Genomic DNA, 20,581 nt, shown 5'->3' with positions numbered 1-20,581 from the left:
CATTTTATATTTGAATAAATTTGGTTTATTTTAATCAAATATCAATAGCAGAAGGTTAAATATATTTCTAAGATCTTTTCTTCAAATTTATTAGATTTATTTAATTTACTCAACATAAGAACAAGAATTAAAATAGTACAAGTGCACTTGTCTTGATTAATAAAGCATCGTTAAATGTCTTGCTTATTGGTATTTATTATTAGGAAGTTTATGTCGTTTCCCGCAATCACCGTCTTTTAAGATTGCAAAAAATATATATATATTTATATATATCATTAGAAATGTATTGCTACAAACTCTGTATCAAATTTGCAAAAGAAGTAGATGAACTGTTAAATCTAGAGATTGTTCCGGATACGGTTAAAAACAAAAACCAAAACAAAACCACAAACAACTGAAGCACCCGAAGCAGAAAAATGTCAAGCGGAGGGACACGGGGTCACTCGTCCCACGGCAGGACCACGTACAGGGGGAAACGGGCCGAGATGTCGGGCTATGGCGCTGGTTATTTTTGATAGCCTAACACAAAGGCTTTTAGGGCAAAATTTAATTCGTCTGGCCTTCAGCTCTGTCTTCTTCCAGATCATGTGCTTCCTTTTTGGCCTCCCCTTCCTTTCCCTCCTGTCTGGAAGCGGGGAATTTGTCCTTGTTGTTCTCTTTTTTCCATTTCATCCTCCTGTTCTGAAACCAGATCTTTACCTGCCTCTCGGTGAGTCCTAGTGCGTGGGACACCTCGATCCTCCTCTTCCTGGTCAGATAGGGGTTAAAGAGGAACTCCTTTTCCAGCTCTAAAGTCTGGAATCGGCTGTATGTTTGTCTTCCTCTCCTCCTACCCGGCGCTGCTGTTTAAAACAAAAACACAGGGTTTTGCAGGTTGGTGTGGTCGTTCAAAACAAGGCGCAGGCAGAGAGCGGGGGCTCGGGTCCCCTTGGAAATCCCTCGAGAGAAGCCCCCCAGAAAGGCAGGGAGAGAAAGTGGGGGGCACGGAGGAGCCTAGAGCTTTACCCACGAGTGCGGGAAAAACAGCAATAGCAGCTGCACGAAGGGCCTCAGCTCTCCCCCTGCGTCGGGGTTTACGGGGCCGAGTTTACGGGGTCACTTTATTATCTGGCCAGCGGCCCCCCTCCGGCCCTGCGCCCTTCCCGCTCAGGCGGCGGCGGCGGGAGCCGGGCGAGCGTGTCCCCTGCGCCGCTGTGTCCGAGAGGCGACTTTAAGGCTACTCTTGGGGTGACAGCCGCCTTCTGCAGAGCTTTCTGTTGGCTCACTGTATCGCTTTATTATCGCAAGCCACCGCGGTGATAGGAATCGCGGGGAGAGAGGCGGGGAGCGAGGGAGGCAGAGGCAGGGAGCGAGAGGCAGCGAGAAAGAAGCGGGAGGAGGAAAAGAAAGTTTCAAACTCAGACGTGAGATGGAAGCAAATTTTTGACTGCGTCCAACCTTGTGGTCTCATCCAGGGAAACATTTGAGCAGGAGACGAGCTCTGATTTAAGTGGTCTGGTTCCTCGCCAATATTAGCACTGGACGATTTACAGTCAGGATATTGTACCAGCTCGGCCTCTTGCTGTGTCGTAAAAATCTGCTGTCTCTGTAAGTTATCGTATCCGTAAAATTTAGCGGGCTCCCCGTGACAGGTAACCCCGCTGCAGGGGGCAGGAGGCGGAGGCGCGGCGGGGGGAGGAGGAGGCGGCTGGTAGGCGGCCGTGGGGCTCCCCCCGGCCGGGTGGTAAAAGTCCGAGGCCGCGCCGCCGCCGCCGCCCCCCGCCCCGCCGGGCGCGGGGTGCGGGAAGCCGGCGGCGGCCGCGCCGTTCCCGTAGAGCAGGGCGGCGGCAGCGGCGGCGGCGGCGGCGGCGGCGTGGCGGCCGCTCACCTCGGGCGCGAAGTGACAGTCGTAGTACGGGGGATTGATGGGCTCCCCCGCCGCTGCCGCCGCCGCCGCCGCCGCCGCCGCCGCCGCCGCCTTGTACTTGGAGTACAGCGGGTTGACAAAGTAGGAGCTCATCGGGGAGGGGGCAGCGGCGGGCGGGGGCGCGGGCGCGGGCACGGGGCGCTGCTCCCGCCGCCGCCGCCGCCGCCGGTGCCTCTACGCCGCGCTCATGCCGCCGCCGCCGCTCGCCCGTGCGCTCCCCGCTCCTGTTCTCCGTGTATGTGGTGACCAGGACTGGAATATAATCGCTCCCAAAATGACCTGCCTCACTGCTTTTACTATTTCCTATTAGGCACACAGCAGCCCGCGCACGCACACGCGCGCGCACACACACACACACACACACACACACGCTCATGAGCTCAGGGGGGACTTTTGGCTTCAGTTTACATGTGCCGCTCCTCAGGCAAGAAAAAAACCCGGCCCAACCCTGCCCGGATCCACCCCGGCCGCGGCACCCCCGCTCCCCCCGCCGGTGCGCGCTCGCCAGGAGCCGTCGATACCCCCGCCGCGCAGGGGCGAGGCGGCCGCGCAGATCCCGCGCGATAACCGCGGGCGCGCTGCCCGGGGCCACGCCGCCCGGCCCGCCCCGGTCGCGCTGCCCGGGGCTCAGGGCCGCGGCTGAGCAGTGCGGCGCGGCCTGCACCGCCGGCCGGGGCGGACAGAGCCCCGCCGAGGGACCCGGGGGTGCCGGCGAGGACAGCTGGGGGGTCCGAAGGGCGGCAGCGTGCGGCGGGCGGGCCCCAGTGCTCGCGGGCCCTCCGGGGCATTTCCTTGCAGGCGAGCGGAGAGCTGGGAAATGAGATGCACATTTACCCTTGACGCCGTGCACGCATGGCTGAGGCTCCAGGTTAATTGATACTTAATGGAAATCATGCCTATGAATATACTTTCCATCATTTCACCCTTGGTGGACGTCATTACCGAGGCAGAGAGAGGGAGGGAAAAAAAAAAAAAAAAAGAAAAGAAAAATGTGTGGGTGAGCGGTTAGCACCGCTCGGGGACGCGGTCCGAAAAAAGCGAGCCCTGTTCGCCGGGAGGAAGGAAGGAAGGCGCTGCCCGCGGGCCCGGCGCTGCCCCGGCTCCTCGGCCGGCCGCCCCCTCGGGCCCCCGCTCCCCGAGAAGCGCCGTCTCCAGTCCTCTCTTCCCTGCTTCGTCCTGCAGTGGGAACCGGCTTTTCGGACAGACACCCCCAGGAGCTCGAGTCCGCCCTATTCTGAAAAGAAACGAAAAATGTAGGTGAAATATAATACGGGCCCCGCCAGAGCCACGTGTGACCGTCTGGTGCGAATTGACAAAAAATACTTGTGGTTACATAAAAGGCATCGCAGGCTCCTTCCCCATCACACGCCGCTCGCCCCCCCCTCCCCCCCGCCTCCATGTCAATTAACTCGCTTTGTCTAGGTGACCAGCCCGGCTGCCCCGCACATCAGCGCCCGGACGGGCCCTGGGCCCGCAGCGATACCCCCGCCCGGGCAGGGCCCCGCGGCCCGGGGCACACGCCTCTGGGCAGGCGGCGGAGGCTCAGGGACCCCCGTGCAGTCCACGGACAGGCGGGGGGGCGGGCAGAGTCCTGGAGGGAGGGTGCACAGGGATTTTTGGTGCTACAAGGACAGACGGCAGCAAAAGCCCATCGCAAGACAGCAGCGGGAAGGCAGGAGGCCAGGCCGGGAAGGGCGGGATGGGGGGGACCGGCGGCAGAGAATCACCGCCTCACCCTGCGGAGCAGCGCGGAGGGACTTTCCGCATCCGCAACAGTGCCCCCCCGCCCCTCCTCATCCTCCCCCCGTCGGGGCGCCAGTCCCACGGGCCAGCCCCGTCAGCCGCGTGGGGCTGCGGTGCTAGCGGTGAAACCGCGGTTCCCCGCGGCCGGAGACGCGGAGAGCGAGACGCGGGGTGCGGAGCGCTGCGCGGAGAGCGGGGCGCGGCGGCGGCGCTAGGGTGGAGCGCGGGCGCCCTCTGGCGGCGGCGAGCGGCGGCGGCAGGCAGCGCCCTCCCGCCCCGCGCTGCCCGCGCTGCCCGCGCTGCCCGCCGCTCTCCCGGCCCCCTCGCCGGCCGGTGGTTCCGCCAGAAACCCAAACGGGCGCTGCGGGACGCCGGCGCGGCCCTGCACGGCTCCGGCGGGGTGCTCGGTGACGAGCGGCTCTTCCTTTGCTTTCTGGGTTTGCGTTGGTTTTCTTCCTTTTTATCCCCCCCCCCCTTTTTTTTTTTTTTTTTTTCTGTCGGTCGGAGTTTACAGTGCCATTTTCTTAGCACATTTCGGTGACCCTCTTTCATTTTTTTGCCAGTGCTATAATTAACTACATACAAAGAATGCGCCTCGTTTACACATGGCAGCCAGGAAATACGCCTGAGCTTTGAAGAGCGCTGCTATCGCGTTTTCGATCATGTTTCCCCACATATTACACCACGAATTCTCCATGTGTGGTAGTCTCAGAGTTATACGTTTTTGTCTTGAACATGTTATTTTGTTTGCCCGTGCATTTATGTATTTATTGATTGATTTATGTAAACGAAAGTAAAGATGAATCTTTGTTCACCTCCCCCCTTCATCACACATGCTTGTGAATTATTCGGTATAATGCGTGTGCACGCGACAGTGCATACGTACAAACATATATTAACACAACCAACGGGTAGGAATTAAATTATTGTTCAGTTTGACACTAGAAGTAATTTCCATGGAAGAACTGCGTTTCGTTGTTCGAGATGTTTGGTTTTCTTTCTGCCACTTTGAAATAAACGCACACAATATTAGAAATAGGTAAACAAAGGGGGGGGGGGGGGGAGATAATATACAAGGTAAAATCTGTGAATCTGCCGGAAATAAAATATTAAAAAGATATGGTGTGGGCTGGGTGACAAATTCTTAACAGAGCCTCTGCTGGAATCAACGTAATAGAGTGTGTGGCAAGAATATTATTTACGTGTTGTTAGTTATAGATCACCCCCCTCCATGGTTATTTTCGAAAATATGGAGGCTAACGTTGTAGTATTCGTCGCAGTACAATATCCAATAAAATACATTTCAACAAATCAGTGGACTTTGTAAAATCTCTCAGTTTCGTGACCTTCGGGTCTTTTTTGAGTCTGTTGCCTTGGCCCAACGCTGACATATTGAAATTTATAGTCCAAGATTTTAAGACCTAGTTTGTCTGCATTTTTTGGCCTTTTTTCCCCCTCTAACAAACACAAACATCAAAATAAGGTGGTTTCAAAGAAAAGCGCCATAGCATATCGTAAACTCATTAGGTCCAGACGTCTAGCCATCTCAATGGTTTTATTATACCACGGTTCTTCCTGTTTTAAAAGAATTATAGGTATCTTCTCGACAATGGATGGGAAGCAATGCAACACCTTTTCCTGGCACTGCATGCTTTTGCTTTTTTTTTTTTTTTTTTTTTTTTTTACAGAGGTAAAAAGCATTAAACACCAGGTCTCTTAGCTCTCCCCTTAATCTTGAATTAACCGAACTGCTCGTAAATATTTACGGGTCCTTCATTTTAATGGTTGCTCTTTAAACAAAGCATTTTTTACAATGAACTTCATCTCAATTATCTTGATAAAGTCATGTGTGTTTATAAATGCAGAAGGCATGAGACGCGTTGCTAAATGAGCCAACAAAGCTGAAGGTTTGGAAGCAGCCGTGTCCCCCCAGAGCTTCCCAACCTTCAGATTACAGAGCGCAGAGGTTAGAAACGGCCCCCCCCCAAGGAAAAAAAAAAAAAAAAAAAAAGGTTTGAGAGAATAGGCATCATTTTGCTTCATTGGCTCTGGAGCGCCGGTGGGGAAATATTTCCTAAATTATCCCAAGAGATCGCTGATGTTGCAAAGACGAAAGCACCTTCGGCACCCGGAGCGGCAGGGCAGCAACGCACCTACGCGGCGCGTAGCCGGCCGCGGCCGGCCCTCCGCCACTGACCTCCAAGAGCAAATGCCTGGGTTTTGGCGGGGCGGGGGGAACTGATTTTCCTCCGGCCTTTGTGGCTGCCAGAGGTGCTGCTGCCCCGGCAGCGCGGCCGGTTTTTCCCGCGGCCCCGGCCCGGCAGCTCTCTGCCCGCGGCGGGCTCCGCGGGGGCTGCGCGGGGGCTGCGCGGTGGGGTCGGCGGCGCGGAGGGCATCGCGAGGCGTGCACAGATTTCTCCTCTCACCGCAGCGCTGTCGTTCGGTCACGGCAGACTTTATTGTGTAATAACTGACAACAATTACAACAGGTCTGTAGTTCGAGACACGGGGTGGTTAATTAATACAACAGTCACCGGGGGCAGGGACGCCAGCTAGCCGGGGGACCGGGAGACGTTAGGCCTATTGCGAACGGCTTCAAGGATGAGACAACCTCCTAATAGTGCACTAAAGGGGGGGAATAGCTCGTGGCCTCGCTGTGGCATCTATTGCGAGGGAGCGAAATTCAGACCTAGAAAGCAGAGGTTTTGGGTAAGGTTTCCTCTTAGTAAATCGTGGACAACACAGCACCCCCATTGATTTAAGCGACTGTAATTTAATGTATATTTTATTATCGTAATTATAATTAATTTCCTTACCTTCATTTTGGCAAAGTAACTATCTAGACTACATCACTTTTAAGAAACATGTCAAACATTTAACATCAGATGGAGTTCCAAAGCTAACGTGCACTCACAATATCATCAACCAAACGGTCTGGGAAGGAGGAGGGGGGAAATGAAGCGACTCTGCAAAACACGTTGGCGAGCAAGACAAAATTTCCCAAAATACCTGACATAGACCACATTTCACTTCTATCTTAAAAAAAAAAAAAAAAAAAAAAAAAAAGAGAGAGACCAGATTGATTTAAAGTTCCTGGGGTGGGGGGGCGCGGGAGGAGGAGGAGAAACCTATGGGGGGCTAAGGGGGCAGGGGAAGAATAAAACCAGACCAACCGAAAAAAAAACCAAACCAAACACCTCCCCCCAAAAAACAACAACCAAAAATCCAAACCCAAAACAAAACCCAAAAGCCCCAAACTCAAAACTAAAGCAATATCCCCCAACTGTGTTTCTACCCCAGCGTTAGTCTCCTTTATTGCCTTTCTCCTTGTTCATCTTTTTCATTTTCATTCTTCTGTTCTGAAACCAGATTTTGACCTGTCTCTCTGTGAGATTTAAAATCCTAGCTACTTCGTAACGGCGGTCTCGGGTGAGGTACATGTTAAAGAGAAATTCCTTTTCCAGTTCCAGAGTTTGATACTTTGTGTAGGGACAACGCTTTTTCCTCGTTGAACGAGCGTGGATCCAGTTTGCTGCAGGGTTATCTGGAAGAAGGGAGGTATATAGGGAACGGGGGGCGGGGGGGAGAGAAAGGTCGTTAAATTAATTTAACGAAGGATGGACTGTTTTCACAACTTTGGAGGAATTATCATAAAAGCCTTAATGCCCCAGTCTGTTTACTGTACAAATGATGTCTTGATGGTAGGTGGTTATGTGGAGTCTTTTATGGGTGCTTGTTGCTGCTTGCGCTGGGGTAGGCGTCTAGACGTTTTTATAGGTTAGTAAAACTATCAGTTTTGCACATTCGAGCCTTACAGGTTTCGGCAATAAATCAAAGGGGCAATTTCTTTCTTTCTTTCTTTCTTCTTTCTTTCTCTCCCTCTCTCTCTACCCCTCTCTGCCTCTCTCCCTCTCTCTCTCCCCCCCTTTTTTTTTTTTTTTTTTTTTACTTACTTGGGTCAAGTTGCTGCTGTTTCTCCTCCTTCAGATCGCTGCTCGGGCTGGGGTTGTGGCTGCAAGCGGCGGGGTCCTTGGAGCTGCCGGCAGCCGCCTTCTCCCGGGGCTCCTGGAGGAAGGAGCTGCACGTGTACTCGGGCACACCGATCCCCTGGGACTCCCGGGACGAGGAGCACTCAGTCCTTTTGGAGGAGGAGGAGGAGGAGGAGGAAGACGAGGAGGCGGCTGCTCCCGTCTCCGGCTTTATCCCGTAGTGGCGCCCGTTGGAGGAGCCGGAGCTGGACGCGGAGCCGCCGCTGCCTCCGCCGCTGCCGCCGCCGCCGCCGCCGCCCGGGAAGCCCGGGAAGGGCTCAATCCAGGAGCGCACGTAGCGGCCGGCGTCGGCTGCCCCTAAGTGGGGCTGGTGCATGTAGGGGTGGTAGATCCCGGTCATTGCCGCAGACGGCTGAGGGTGAACCGTGGACCAGGAGGTGGAGAACACGGTGGATTTTGGTGCAAAGCTACAGGAGGAAAAATCTGAACTCTCTGCAACACCTGATGGCCTGGAGGTCGCACTGTGACCTCCCTGGACGAATCTACTCCCGTAAACTTCTTCGCTTTCATGGCCTATGAGAGAATCGACATAATAGTTACTTATGGTGCCACTAGACGACATTTTAGGCTCCCCTCTTAGTCATATAAAAGGTTACACTGTTAACTGTATATGATACCCTCCCGGAGAACAATCGTAGTATTTTGCAGACTGCAACCCTCAACCATTGGTTGCGGAGCCCACGTGATCATATTTACCAATACTGCGAGTAAATCAATCCGCTAAACTGGGGCTGCTGTGATTAAAAAAAAAATCATCATCAACAACGGCCCCGCACAGCGCGCCGCGCCAGCTGCGCGCCCGGACCGCGCCGGGGCCGCCCGCCTGCCTGCCCTGCCTGCCCTGCCTGCCCGCCTGCCCGCCTGCCCGCCCGCACTGCCTGCCCTGCCCTGCCCTGCCCGTCTGCCCTGCTTGCCCGCCTGCCTTGCCCGCCTTCGCTGCCCGCCTGCCCTGCCCGCCTGCCCGCCCGCCTGCCCGCCTGCCTGCCTGCCTGCCCTGCCCGCCCTGCCTGCCCGGGGCGCGGCGGGCGTGGCCGCGCTGGCAGCCCACGGCCGCGGCGGGCGCGGACTATTTCTTCACCTCCTTTGGGTGATTTCTGCCATTCATTTCTTAATCAATGAGAGGCAGGGTGTTTAAATAAATCCAACAGCCTTGGCTTGCTAATCACACTCCAAGCTGCTGAGGAAACCCGCTGGGAAAGGGGGATTCTTGCCTGTAAAAACAAACCATCGCAAGCTGGGACTGTAACGACTTCTCATAAAACAGGAAAATGTTACAGTAAAAGCACATTGCGGTACTTCCATATTTCAGAGCATGTGCGGGTATTATTATCCGCTCCCCCCACCCCCGGACAGAAAGTTTCCATGGAAAGGATACACTTTTTAAAAGAGATGCCCATTGTGTTGTTTTAAAACAGGTGGAAGACCTCTGTAATGATTTTATGCCTCTCAATAAAAATTTTATGAGGTGTATTTGATTATAGATTAATGTGTCCCTAATAAAATGGACGGATGGAAACAGCAAAGCCTGTGTCTCCGAGCACAACTGACGTGTGGCTGAACACATGCTCCTGTATCTGCGAAATTTTGGGGCTACGCAGCTCCAACACAGCCCCCCCTTACAGTGCCCAGCGCGGCCCGGGAGGGGACGCGGGCAAACGCTGCCCAGAGGAGTGGAGGCAGGCAGGCAGGCAGGCAGGCGGGCAGAGCCCCGTCCGCCGAGGGTCGCGGGGCTGCCGCTGCCCCCCGCTCGCAGCCAGAGCTGCCTCCGCCGCCCCTAGTTCAGGGCGAGCCGGGCCGGGCCGCGCTGGCCACGTTCAATGCCTACGTGAAATTTTTGCCCGCTTTGCTTTCTTTTCTTTCCTCCCCTCCCCTCCCGGCCGGCCCGGTTATCCTTCCCCGAGCGAAACGGTGCCCGGTTAGTATTGAAAACTCGATTACCCACGGTCTTCTGCCCGCGCCTGCTCTCCCGGGCGGGGGACGGTGTCTGTGTCGGGATCTGGAGGAAAGGCACAGCATTAGCGGAGAGCCCGCAGCACGGCCCGCCGAGGGCACCGGCAGCAGCGCCGCGAAAACACTTCCTACTCCCGGGCCGTTATGAGGAAGGGACTGAAATTCCTGTTTATTCAATGATTTATTACTCTCTTAGGTTGTTTTCTTCCTTTTCTCTTCTCTCTCTTTTTTTCTTTCTCGCTTTTTTTTAAAAAAAAACCCTTTTTTTACCATCTCACTTTGGCATTTTCCTTTGCGTTTTCATACTTGTCTCATATTTTTCTCTAGAAGCGGGGTTTGTGGGATGGCGAAGAATTACTCCTCGCTTCACACAGCTATACATTGATAAAGCAGGCACATTAGAGTCAGCCTCCTTTTTTATATACGTTAAACTCTTAGTATGAATCCAGCTAATTACTTCCCACTGCTGAAACTTCTTTGGTGATGTAGCGAGTATCTTTAAAGGAAAAGAAAAGACGGTTTAAATGTACGCAATATTTACAGAGGGGTTTTTTGAGCGCCGTTTTGTTGTTTGTATTCGAAACGAGAGCAAACACAAAATACCTATGTGCTTGCGGCTCCCGCAGCTTCAAAATGATGATGCTTTGGTTTGAGGAAAATAGACCTCTGCCCTACGAGTAAACGTGCACATGAGAAAGCGTTGGCTTAAATTAAATACCAGCGACAAGAGAGCAAAATGCAACGCCACCAGCTGCAACATGATATCAGTGTCACCAAGTCAGACAACATTGGCACTATCTTGCGTTTAATTTCTTGATTTAGCAACTGCTTAGGGGAGGAATGGGCGTTGATTGTGAGCAAGCTGGTTTCCCAGCGCAAACAGTAGCCAGGCTATTTTTCCAGTACTGATTGAAGGTGAAAGTATGCCCAAGTATTTGCACTTCAATTTGGAGTCATGTTCATTTGCAAGCCATTTGCAGTTCTGCTTAGTATTTCTGCTCACACAAGCGCTCACCCGCGCTCTCTCTCACACACACGCCCTTCCTCAGCTTCCAGTGCAGAGCCCTGATAATAACATTTTTCAGCTATGTCCAGAAAGGGTTAAGAGTCGTGAACTTCATTATCTGGATGTGTGCTACTAAAATGGAATTGCGCAAAATAAAACCATCTCTGAGCAAATAGAAACGGTGCAGTGTGACAAAAGTAGGTCTGAAGAGGCTGGTGTACTTTTGTAAGCACACTTGGGAGCGTTTCTGCTCAAAAAAGACAACCTTGCCAGATGTTTGAGGGAATATTTTCCCATCCACCATCTTCTGAAAGCTCTCGAACTGACCAAGCGCCGACCTCCTTAACATTTACTTATACCCAGCTTTGCATTTGGTATGATGGGGGTTTTTTTAAGCGAGTAAAGACACGAAATCAAAGTCTACACATTATAAGCACGCAGTGATTTTTTAGATCAACATACGAACGTCAAATAAAATGACACACATATTGCTGACAGCTTGTAGTAGAAAGATTTTTTTATCACTTACCATTTATGAGTTGATTGGATGAGGATGTCCAGTTTAGGTCATAATATTTTACTATGTTTTTCTTTTTTTTTTCCCTTTCTCTCTCTCTCTCTTTTTTTTTTTTCCCATTCACTTTGTCAGACTGCGAACATCACACAACATTTTATCAATTAATCATTTGTTTACAGGCACAATTATAAATGAATTAGGTTTACATCATTTCCCGCCCCAGTCTCCACCCCACCCCTAAAAAAAGGAAGGGGGGGGGAGAGAAAGAGAAAAGGGGGGGAAAGAAAGAAAGAAAACCAGGCAGACACACACAAAGACCAGAAAATGGCAAAGAAGGTACATCAGTCCAAAGAGCTGCTGATAGAGAAGGATCAGGAGGCCGTCCTGCATCCGTACTTTAAACATTTGTAGAAAACCAAAGGAACCGCAGTAGTTTACAGAGTTTATTGCATTATACATGCGAACAGAACATGCACAAGAAGGACATATTGCTGCTGAACGACTACTATTCCACATATGCACCACAAGGAAATGTCTACAATGGAGAAGAAGGAAGTATTCCATTTTACGAAGGACAATCTCTAAGTTCATTTGCGAGGATAGTTACATTATAATGTGCTTCTCTTTCCCCCCGCCCCCAAAGTTTCCCCCCCCCCTTTTTCTTAAAGTATTGAATGTACTCAAAACGTTATGGCCCGTGTAACAGCCCCACATAAATACCATTTTGTTAGTAAAAACATGAAAAAGTCACATTGCTTGGATGTTCGACAGTTCCAATAAGTTAAGACCAAATGATAATATTCAATAATAGTTACCCTGCATTACGATGAGAACAAAAATAAATTACACGTGCTAGGTTTTATATATACTCATCATAGTAATACATATTCACTTGCAGCGCTAAAAGAAGGACGAAGAGTCACATTCTATCAGAAAACAAAACAAAACAAAACAAAACAAAACTGGAAAATGCCGGGTTTTGCCAGAGTCTCTCCTGCCTTTAGCAAGTGGCGGTGCTGTGCCCATTCCTCACTGGTGCCCCCCCCGGGGTTAGGGTTTAAGAGAAGGTCAGATTAGCGGTCAGTTCCCGGATTCGGTTCTCCCTGCTCATCTTCTTGAGCTTCATTCTGCGGTTTTGAAACCAAATCTTGACCTGCCTGTCAGTGAGGTTTACGCTCTTACTGATCTCTAGACGGCGCTCTCGAGTGAGATACATATTGAATAAGAACTCTTTCTCTAATTCCAGTGTTTGGTGTTTAGTATAAGGACACCTCTTCTTTCTGCCACTCTTTGCAGTTAGCCAATTGCTTGTTGGAGTATCAGACTTGATTTCCTCTATCAAAATCAAAGAAGAAGAAGAAAAAAAAAAATAAAAAATACCTCAGGCTGTTAGAGTGTACCCTTGGCCATGACCCCTTCTCTGCAGTGTCTGGCAGATATGGTGGATGTGGGCATTAAACACAGCCCGGGTGAGGTGTGGGCACAGCGAGGGGACCTGCTGCCAGGCTGGGCTCGCCTGTCCCCACCCCACGGCACCCTGCCTGGCGGCCGCCCCGCACCCCTGCCCCTTCCAGAAACGGGCTCCCAAGTTTTCAGCTGGCGTTTTAGCGTTTCAACAATATTTGACCTGCCATCAGCCCCATGGCCACATTTTAACGGGTCTAGCCTCGCCGTGGCCGCCTCGGGCTCCCACGACACTTGCTACGAAAATATCCCAATTACCAAATACCCTCGCGCTGTATTTTGAAGCAGCATCCCCCCAGCCATCAGCTGAATTACACAAGCACACCTAGGAGCAGACATAGACGTTTTCCCAGCCCAAAAGATATACAACAAATTAACACTCTCTGCCTCGGATTTTTTTTTTTTCTTTCCATTTTTCTTTCAGATTTTTTTTTCCCCACCAGAAAGAAATTTGCCCCACATCAACCTAGACCTGGGCTGTTAAACACAATTGAGATAAAGAGAATCTCCATGCACACGTAGGGTAAAAAATCGACCTAGAGGTTGCAAAGTACATTTTGATAGGAGAAAATTTTCCGTTTTGGGATTCTTCGACACACGCCGTTCGAAAAGAAGGCTTTAGTGCACTTTTGAAGGGAAAATAAAATCAGATTACTACCACCTTTAGCTTTCAAACGCATTTCAAAATACTGTTGCACTTTTGGAGACCAACCCAAGGTTATCTAAAGCACCACATTGAAATATTCCACCTTTGGACCAGGCAGATAGCGGGCTGCTGCTTTCATTGTGCATTTGTTTCCAACTTTACCCAGCCTGGTAACACCTATTCCTCACCTATTTTAATAGGATCGTAATTAACTTTAAATGCAATCAAACCGCAGTAAGGCTCAGTGAAAAAAAAAAAAAAAATTAAAAAAATCAGCGAAATATTACGAGAGAAAAGTTGAGCTGGTCGTATTTTACAACCTCCAGACCTGCTTTTTTTAGAGGTATGGGGCTGCTTTTGGCTGCTGCAGCGCACTAAGGAGCACACGGCTATATTCCCCGCATCACAGAGGCAGTCTGCATGCACGAGAGAGGCAGATCTCTACGGAAAATCTTTGGACCCTTTTGTGTGGCATTTTTGCCTGCCCAAATCTTCAGAGACAACAGCACCTGCAGCCCGATACTCCTTAGCATTAAATGTGATGGCTGTGATGCTCGTTAGTATATTCGAGCGTGCTTTATGGTGCTGGCGTGTTGGAGTTACACCACGGCACGGCTTAAACTCGGTAATACAGACCTTTACTCTCCTTCTCCTGGACTTCTGGGCTGGACACGGAGCCTTCGGGCAGGCAGCTCCGCTCGTCTTGCAACGTGGACTTGGGCTCGGGACTTTCCACTTGAGAGACTTTAGCGGTGCTGTCTTGGTTGGTCGGGTTTTCATTCATTTTCTTTTCCAGCTGAAGTTGAGCAGATATCTGCGGTTTGGAGCTGCCGCGAGGGTTTAACTGTAACATTACAGTTGAACTCGTTTCAGGGCTATTATTGTACTCTTGGGTTTTCCCAGTGGCGTAGGTCTGGCTCAGTCTAAAATATCCTGGGACGGGAACCTCGGGGTTCTCAATGGGGCATGATTCAGACACCAGCCTCTGGTAGGAAGGGACGTCTGCAGAAATGAGTTTGGATCTCTTATCGGAATACATGCAGCAATTGCTTTCTTCTTTAATATTTGTAGTGAAGGAACAAGTGGGGACCTGCTGTGTAACAGGTTGCTCTATTCGACAAGATCTGTTCGGGTCTGTCCAAGTGTCTACTTGAGGTATATAAGGATGTACATTCATACCCATATTTTGGTGATTAACTTCTCTTTTAGCCAGAGACGGAAGGAGTCCACAGGTTTGCATCCCATACGTCCCAATGTCTGTGCTAGGTGGCATATACATGCTGGCGCTGTTGGAGTAGAAACTGTCACTCCTGCACGCACTGATGAGAGAATCTACTAAAAAAGTATTAGCGGCAGGAGAGCTGTTGGGAAAGGACATTTTGGGGCGGAATTTGAGGAAGAGAGATTGTGTCCTTTGTAGGCTGACATCTCTAGGAAAACATTCCCGTGTAATTGCGGATGCCTCCGCGCGACCACATGACAGGCGGGCCAATGGCAGCGCCCGCCGCCCCGCGCCCCGCCGCCCCGCCGCTGACGCGCCCCGCCGCGCCGCCCCGCCGCGCCCCGCCGCGGTCAACAGCGACCCCTAGGCCGCCGCGCCGGCACCGCACCGCGCCGCGCCGCGCCGCGCCGCCCGGCCCGCCCCGCCGCCCCGCCGCGCCCGCGCCCGCGCCCGAGCCCGCGCCCGCGCCCGCGCCCGCGCTGCGGCAGCCGGACCGGGACCCGCGCCCCGCGCTCCGCGCCACACCGCCCCCCCCGGCCCCCCGCTCCCGCCGAGCCTCCGCCGGCGCGGAACCCCCCGCGCCGCGCAGCGCCGCGCCGCGCCGCACGGCGCGCGGAAAACCCGCGCCTGCCCGCGATGGCTCCTGTAAAAGCCCCGCTCCTGACAAGTGCGGGGACAAAAGGTTGCGGGATTTATTAATGCGTATTAAGGAGAATCAGGGGCGATCAATAAAAGCCTCATCTACATTCTTGGGCTACTTGGTAATTTTCTTGCTTCTGAAGCTTTTTCAAGAGTTATACCCTCTGTTGCCGCGCACGGGAAGATATTTTATTAACAAATCAATCGAGACTTTGTAAAGGATAAGATTAATAGTTAAGATTTAGCATAATGGCGTTCGCGTTATGAATTATTGAAAATTATACTATTGATTTTTTTCCTCGCTGCTAACCGAGAAGGTCAATTTTTGTTTTAACACAAATCGTCAAATATTAAAAGCTAGACTTTTGTCATAACTCGAGTTTTATAGGGAGACTACATTCCTAAAATTATTTTACAATGTTCTCTCCCGACCGCCTGGGAAAAAAAAAAAGGGGGTTTTTCACTTGCCCTGGAAACCGTCATAAAGATAATTTCTCCTCCTGTAGTATTGCTCATTAAAAAACATACAGAAACTCATATCCTCACTGCAACTCTTCGAGCAACTTTTTCTTTCTTTTTCTTCCTTTTTTTTTTTCCTTCTTTGAGGAAGAATGATAAATGTATCTGTATTATTAAAAAAAAATACCGAATGTAACAGTCTACACGGCAAATCAGATTTTTCCGTCCCAACATTTTAAACGTGTTTTACTGTTTTTCCCCCCACTTCGTACCCATATTTACACCCGCGGCTATTACATTTTAAATAGTGATGGTACAAACTGTTTATTACTCTTTTTCTTTTCCTTTCCTTTTCTCTCTTTCTTTTCTTTTCTTTTATTTTCTTTTTCTTTTTTTTTTTTTTTTTTTTTAACTGTTCTCAAACTGGAGTATTCTTTTCTGGGACTAATGCTGTCAAGGACTCTCACCCAGACAAAGTGAACTTGTTGATAATTTTTCTTTCGGATTCATCCGCCTGTTTATTTTGGGCCTTTCTACCATCAAAACACCCTTTCAGATCCCCAAGAGCAGGCAGCACGTGAAAGGATTTTAAAAAATTTAAATGCGTCTTTCGCACGGCTGAAAACATGCGTTTTCCACCAGCGTGGGTTTGAATTTTCCCCTGTTTCCTGGCATTTAGCTGTTTTGCACTTTAGCGTACCCTTTCCACTGCTGGAAACAATAACCCTATTTGAAATTTCGCTGTGGCAATGAGACAGACCTTTTAAAACCTTATCGCAGCTGTTCAAATACAACATCATTGTCAGGTTAAGAGCCAGTGTCTTTTATAGCTGCAGCCTCCAGCTTCTGGGTTGCCGGAGAGTTTAAATATTACCTTCGTGATATTCGCTGCTTTCAAGATCTGTCCGCAGCATCCCCTGCGCCTGGCGCAGCCCCCTGCCCTCTCCGGGCACGCTTCACCGCCACCGAGGGTTGAGCAGAGAAAGGGGCGCTTCGGCGAGAGCTCTCTTTAAGATCATTATCAGAGCCATTGCTAAGATTTGCCTGCGCCGGGGAGAAGCTGCGGCGGAGCCCACGACGCTCCCTCCGAGCGCCGCCGTCCCCCCCGCGCTTTCTAGCAATTTCCTCTTCTTCAACAACAGCCCGGACAACCCACCGAGTTTAAAGAAACAAAATACTATTTTCCTTGACGCAGTTTAAGACTCGACTGTTAAATCTAATCAGGAATTTTATGCCCATCAAATGGCTCTTTCATAATCTTTATTTACACTTTAAGAAAAGGGGGTCCCAGAAATATCCCAGCTGAAGTATTAGCCCAGAGGTTTGCAGCGGGTTTCGCCCCACAGTAAAGTTAAAACAATAAGCAACTGCTGAGCTGCTTTCCACGCCAGCCTGGCTGGTGCTAGAGGAGCTGACTTCTTGGCTCCTGATGAGACATGAGGGCTCTTTGATTTTTTAAATGGAAAATATGAATTTCTTGCATGTCACTACACGGATACTCAGATGATGGTTGTGATGATAATGATTTAAATATCCTACTCTGGACTGGCAAACGGCTCCGTTTTGACCCTTCGCTCACGATAAATCATGAGGGTTTTTAAAGACGGGCAGCAATTTTTTATTGAAAATGAACAGTAGGAAAGTTTAAGTTTGATGTAAATAGAAGTTGAATAAACATGCGAGAGCCACTGGGGAACTGGGGACTTAGGCTCTGGGCATTTAATGTCACTCTTGTTTTAAATCATATTAAAATGGAATCAAGTAATTAACATTAATAAATAAATCAATATTGTGCAATAAATGAGATATACAATCTACATTAATATAAAGGTTTTGCTCTCAGAGCTCCATATTTTTCCGAACGAGGAAGGAAAAAAAAAGAAAACCCAACCAATGGGTCCATGCAGATGTAAATTACTGTTTGTAATAAAGCATAGGTGGACATTACAGTTTTCTCCTCTAGCAAATGTCAGGGCTAAAAACTTGAGGTTACCAGACGTGGCAGCAGGGCTTAATTTTCACTGCCTTATCTCCCTAAACCTTATTACTGGTGATATGATTATTTTTTCGCTCGGCTGTGCTGAGGATTCTCACAGTTGCAATTTGCTGTGTTTGTGTCTCATTATGGGAGGGGGATGGGAGAGAGGTACGAAAGAGGCTAGATATTTTACAGATGCCTTCAGTAACAAAGGTATTGCGAGAAATATCTTATTTCTAAAACAAGCTGGAACCCAGGAAGCTTTTAGTAAAATTCCTTTCATTTACTCGATTTCAGCATTTTATTTAGGGCATCTTTAAACGCGCGGATTGTATATTTTATGTCACGCTGTTATATTGCAGGGAGATTGAAGAATAGTTTTTATTTAAGGGGGGGAAAAAATTGGCTACGATATTGTGTCCTTTCTTCTTTTAATAATGTAACTGTCACGTTGCCCAGATTTCTATGTGCCATATTTTCATAGAAAGAGTCGGCGTCTGAGCTGAGGGCTCAGATTCCCTGGATTTTTTTGACCGAGGGCGGGGGGGGGGACACACCATACTGATGACATTATGCCTTTTCCTAAATATGAATAAAATAAACAAAATAGCACGCTGGCCGTTTCTTCAAAGGTGTTATTTCTGAGTGTGGGGATCGCACAGTAGCACTGACTGTACTCCCAGCTTCGTCCGAAGCCTCAGCCCTTCCTCTATTGTATTTCTATATTTCTGTGGACACAGACGTGCATATCTGTAATGACGAGATTTTAGCGTGTAGGTTGGTCGCCGATGCAGCCCTCAGCCTCGGTATTTGGGCTGCACATATATCCTTCGGCACATTCCTGCCGCATTTGTAGTTTGATCAGAAAATAAGCAAATGCCCTTTTCGTTCTCCTTAAAGGACAAGCCCAAAGACATTTGGAAATAGCTCACAGCCTTTTCTGTCTAAAGGAATAAAACAGAGAAATGGGGGGGAGGTGGGGGGGGGGGGGGGGGAATGGAAGAGGTTATAGACTCGCACAGAATCATCACATTTACACGATGATTCAAAAACCAAGAAAGCGGCGTTTCCATATTCCGGTGTAATTTTTTAAATTAACAACACATTCTGGCTCCCATCATTCGTCCACATTCGGTGAGATCGGCCTCACTGTAATTGCGAGGGGTTAAAGCACCTCGTATGAAGCCTAATGGGTTTGGGGTTGGTGTGGGCTCTCACGAGGAGCACCCTTATGCCAAGAAAAACAAACAAGCACAAAAACTTCGCTAAACGTTTCCCTCCCGAAATGGGTATCTCCACCGAGAGACCAGGGGATTTTCCTTCGGGCTCCAGACGCGCCTACAAGGGCTACCTTTGGCGTCAGGGATCCCAAGGATTTCAGATTGTACAATGCCATTTTATTACGACGGAAAGGCTATTTCTAGGAAAGTGTTAACAATGAACTTCTAAAAAAAAAAAAAACAAAACCACACAACAAAAAAAACAACACCCAACCCCAACAACCCAGCAGACAAAGTGCCAACAAATGCTTTCACGAGAGACGGGGCTTTAAAAAACGCGGAATATGGCTGAGCCAACGTGAAATAGATTTCGATGAATTCTGCAAATAAGCAGAAAGCAGCGAAGCCCTTTCTTTCCTCAGTTTCTGACCAAAAGTGCGCACTGGAGGGAAAAAATAAAACAGAAAACCAGAAAAACGGAACATGCTCGGTCACTGGAGAGCGTCCAGGAAATTCATAAACCTCACTTTAATTTTCTAATCTCTAGTTTCATTTTAATAGATCTCCATAGTACTTTTAAGGAGAGGGATTTCATTCAGCAATGCCTTGGCAAGGTGATGTTCGGATATTAAAAATATCTTCTTTTCGCTTTAGTCTCTCAGTTTTTCTTTAAAAAAATAAGCACTCTCACGATCTAACGTTAATCTCGCCTTTAAAGAAAATATGTTTTTAAAATTATGCTTTCTGTACCTAGAAATTTATTTAAGAAAAGCCTCGAATAAGAACCGGAGATAAACTGTGGAAACGCATGGGTTTTATATTACTTTTGTTCCATCCACGTTAAGGCTGTCCTTAAAGAAGTAAATAGATTTTCGTTCTAGGGAACGAATTCTGAATATCGCTGGGTTGGTTTTTTTTTTTTTTCTTTCTTTCTTAAAATTATGGGATTTTTTTTTAAAGCTCGGATGCATTATAAAAGATTACGACCTCAAAAAAAAAATTCTTTTAAAGTGGTATATTTCTCCAGCACGTCACGGTTATGGGTTATTTGTTTAATAAATCTTTTTGATGCTTTATTTTCTCATTTGGAAGGCCCTGAAATCTTATCGTTACTTATATATTAGATATTTTATTAGCAGTGGAATTATTATTAGGGGAAGGGAGGCTGGAGCAGCGGGACGGTGGCGGCGTTGCCGCGCGTGGGCGCGCCCTCCTGTGGCCGCCGGCCGCCACGCGCCGGGGAATTTCCTCCTCTCCCAGGTCTTTCTCCTCAGCTCAATTTGCTCTCAGTCATGGGTTTCTTCCTTTCTTTGCAAATAGAAACTTAAAACTGCTATCATTGAGCATTTATGCAAGATTAATGCTCGGGTGTTTCGGTTTCCGCGGCCCTCTTTTGCGGTGTCTGAGCATTTTAAAGGCGTATTAATCCGCTAAAACAGAGTGTTAAAGCACTGCAGGGAACAGAAAATCAAACGACTCGTTCTCGCCCTGTGGATTAAGGCTCGGGAGAGACGCGAGAATTTTGCGATAAGGTCAGGCGAAATGCTTTCAGAAATTCCCCGCGACTTCGCGCATTTCTAACTAATGGGCTTTGTGGGGAAGCGCACATCCGCAGAAAAGCTGCATAGAAACATCATCTTTCTCTCCAAATTACGAAGCATTCCCTACAGCCCACGCTTTTTTTTTTTTTTTGAGAGAAAAAGCGCTTTTTTTTTTTTTTTTTTTTTTAAGAGCTAAAAAAAGGAGGTTTGGGGCGAATTCCCGGGGCGCGGAAAAGAAAGG

The 20,581-nt window shown here is 49.3% G+C and overlaps 3 protein-coding genes across 5 annotated transcripts; all 3 read right to left on the bottom strand.

The window, feature by feature from the left end:
- Positions 1-2,287, bottom strand: HOXD8 (homeobox D8). 2 transcript variants are annotated; one of them, XM_074828297.1, is made up of 3 exons: positions 1,868-2,263; positions 1,438-1,585; positions 1-842 (listed from the first exon to the last, which is right to left on the bottom strand). In XM_074828297.1, the coding sequence occupies exons 1-3, from the start codon at positions 1,997-1,999 to the stop codon at positions 547-549; spliced, it is 576 nt and encodes a 191-aa protein (XP_074684398.1). In that variant the 5' UTR covers positions 2,000-2,263; the 3' UTR covers positions 1-546. The 2 variants fall into 2 exon arrangements, with proteins under 2 accessions (XP_074684398.1, XP_074684397.1); XM_074828296.1 differs by having other exon boundaries at positions 1,438-2,287.
- Positions 2,288-6,083: 3,796 nt separating this feature from the next.
- Positions 6,084-11,478, bottom strand: HOXD9 (homeobox D9). 2 transcript variants are annotated; one of them, XM_074828294.1, is made up of 4 exons: positions 11,184-11,478; positions 9,637-9,694; positions 7,603-8,211; positions 6,084-7,193 (listed from the first exon to the last, which is right to left on the bottom strand). In XM_074828294.1, exons 1-4 carry the CDS (start codon positions 11,184-11,186, stop codon positions 6,952-6,954), a joined length of 912 nt encoding a protein of 303 aa, XP_074684395.1. In that variant the 5' UTR covers positions 11,187-11,478; the 3' UTR covers positions 6,084-6,951. The 2 variants fall into 2 exon arrangements, with proteins under 2 accessions (XP_074684395.1, XP_074684396.1); XM_074828295.1 differs by lacking the exons at positions 9,637-9,694; positions 11,184-11,478 and having other exon boundaries at positions 7,603-8,562.
- A 380-nt stretch (positions 11,479-11,858) lies between these two features.
- HOXD10 (homeobox D10) lies at positions 11,859-14,722 on the bottom strand. The gene is made up of 2 exons (XM_074828293.1): positions 13,918-14,722; positions 11,859-12,506 (listed from the first exon to the last, which is right to left on the bottom strand). The coding sequence occupies exons 1-2, from the start codon at positions 14,657-14,659 to the stop codon at positions 12,229-12,231; spliced, it is 1,020 nt and encodes a 339-aa protein (XP_074684394.1). The 5' UTR covers positions 14,660-14,722; the 3' UTR covers positions 11,859-12,228.
- Positions 14,723-20,581: the final 5,859 nt, after the last annotated feature.

The sequence above is a fragment of the Strix aluco genome, chromosome 6 (genome assembly GCF_031877795.1).
Source record: "Strix aluco isolate bStrAlu1 chromosome 6, bStrAlu1.hap1, whole genome shotgun sequence".
NCBI lineage: Eukaryota > Metazoa > Chordata > Aves > Strigiformes > Strigidae > Strix > Strix aluco.
Note: the sequence above shows the minus strand (reverse complement) of the source record. Positions and strands in the feature narration are given on the sequence as shown.

Excerpts from the sequence above, each read along its gene's own strand:
- HOXD8 (XM_074828296.1), bottom strand. The coding sequence starts at position 1,999 with ATGAGCTCCTACTTTGTCAACCCGCTGTACTCCAAGTACAAGGCGGCG. Across the intron at positions 843-1,437 it reads TCCCTGGATGAGACCACAAG|CAGCGCCGGGTAGGAGGAGA; the intron begins GTTGGACGCAGT and ends TGTTTTAAACAG.
- HOXD9 (XM_074828294.1), bottom strand. Across the intron at positions 8,212-9,636 it reads GCGCGGGCAGAAGACCGTGG|GCCATGAAAGCGAAGAAGTT; the intron begins GTAATCGAGTTT and ends ATTCTCTCATAG. Across the intron at positions 7,194-7,602 it reads ACAGCAGCAACTTGACCCAA|ATAACCCTGCAGCAAACTGG; the intron begins GTAAGTAAAAAA and ends CCCTTCTTCCAG.
- HOXD10 (XM_074828293.1), bottom strand. The coding sequence starts at position 14,659 with ATGTCCTTTCCCAACAGCTCTCCTGCCGCTAATACTTTTTTAGTAGAT. Across the intron at positions 12,507-13,917 it reads CCAGGAGAAGGAGAGTAAAG|AGGAAATCAAGTCTGATACT; the intron begins GTCTGTATTACC and ends TGATTTTGATAG.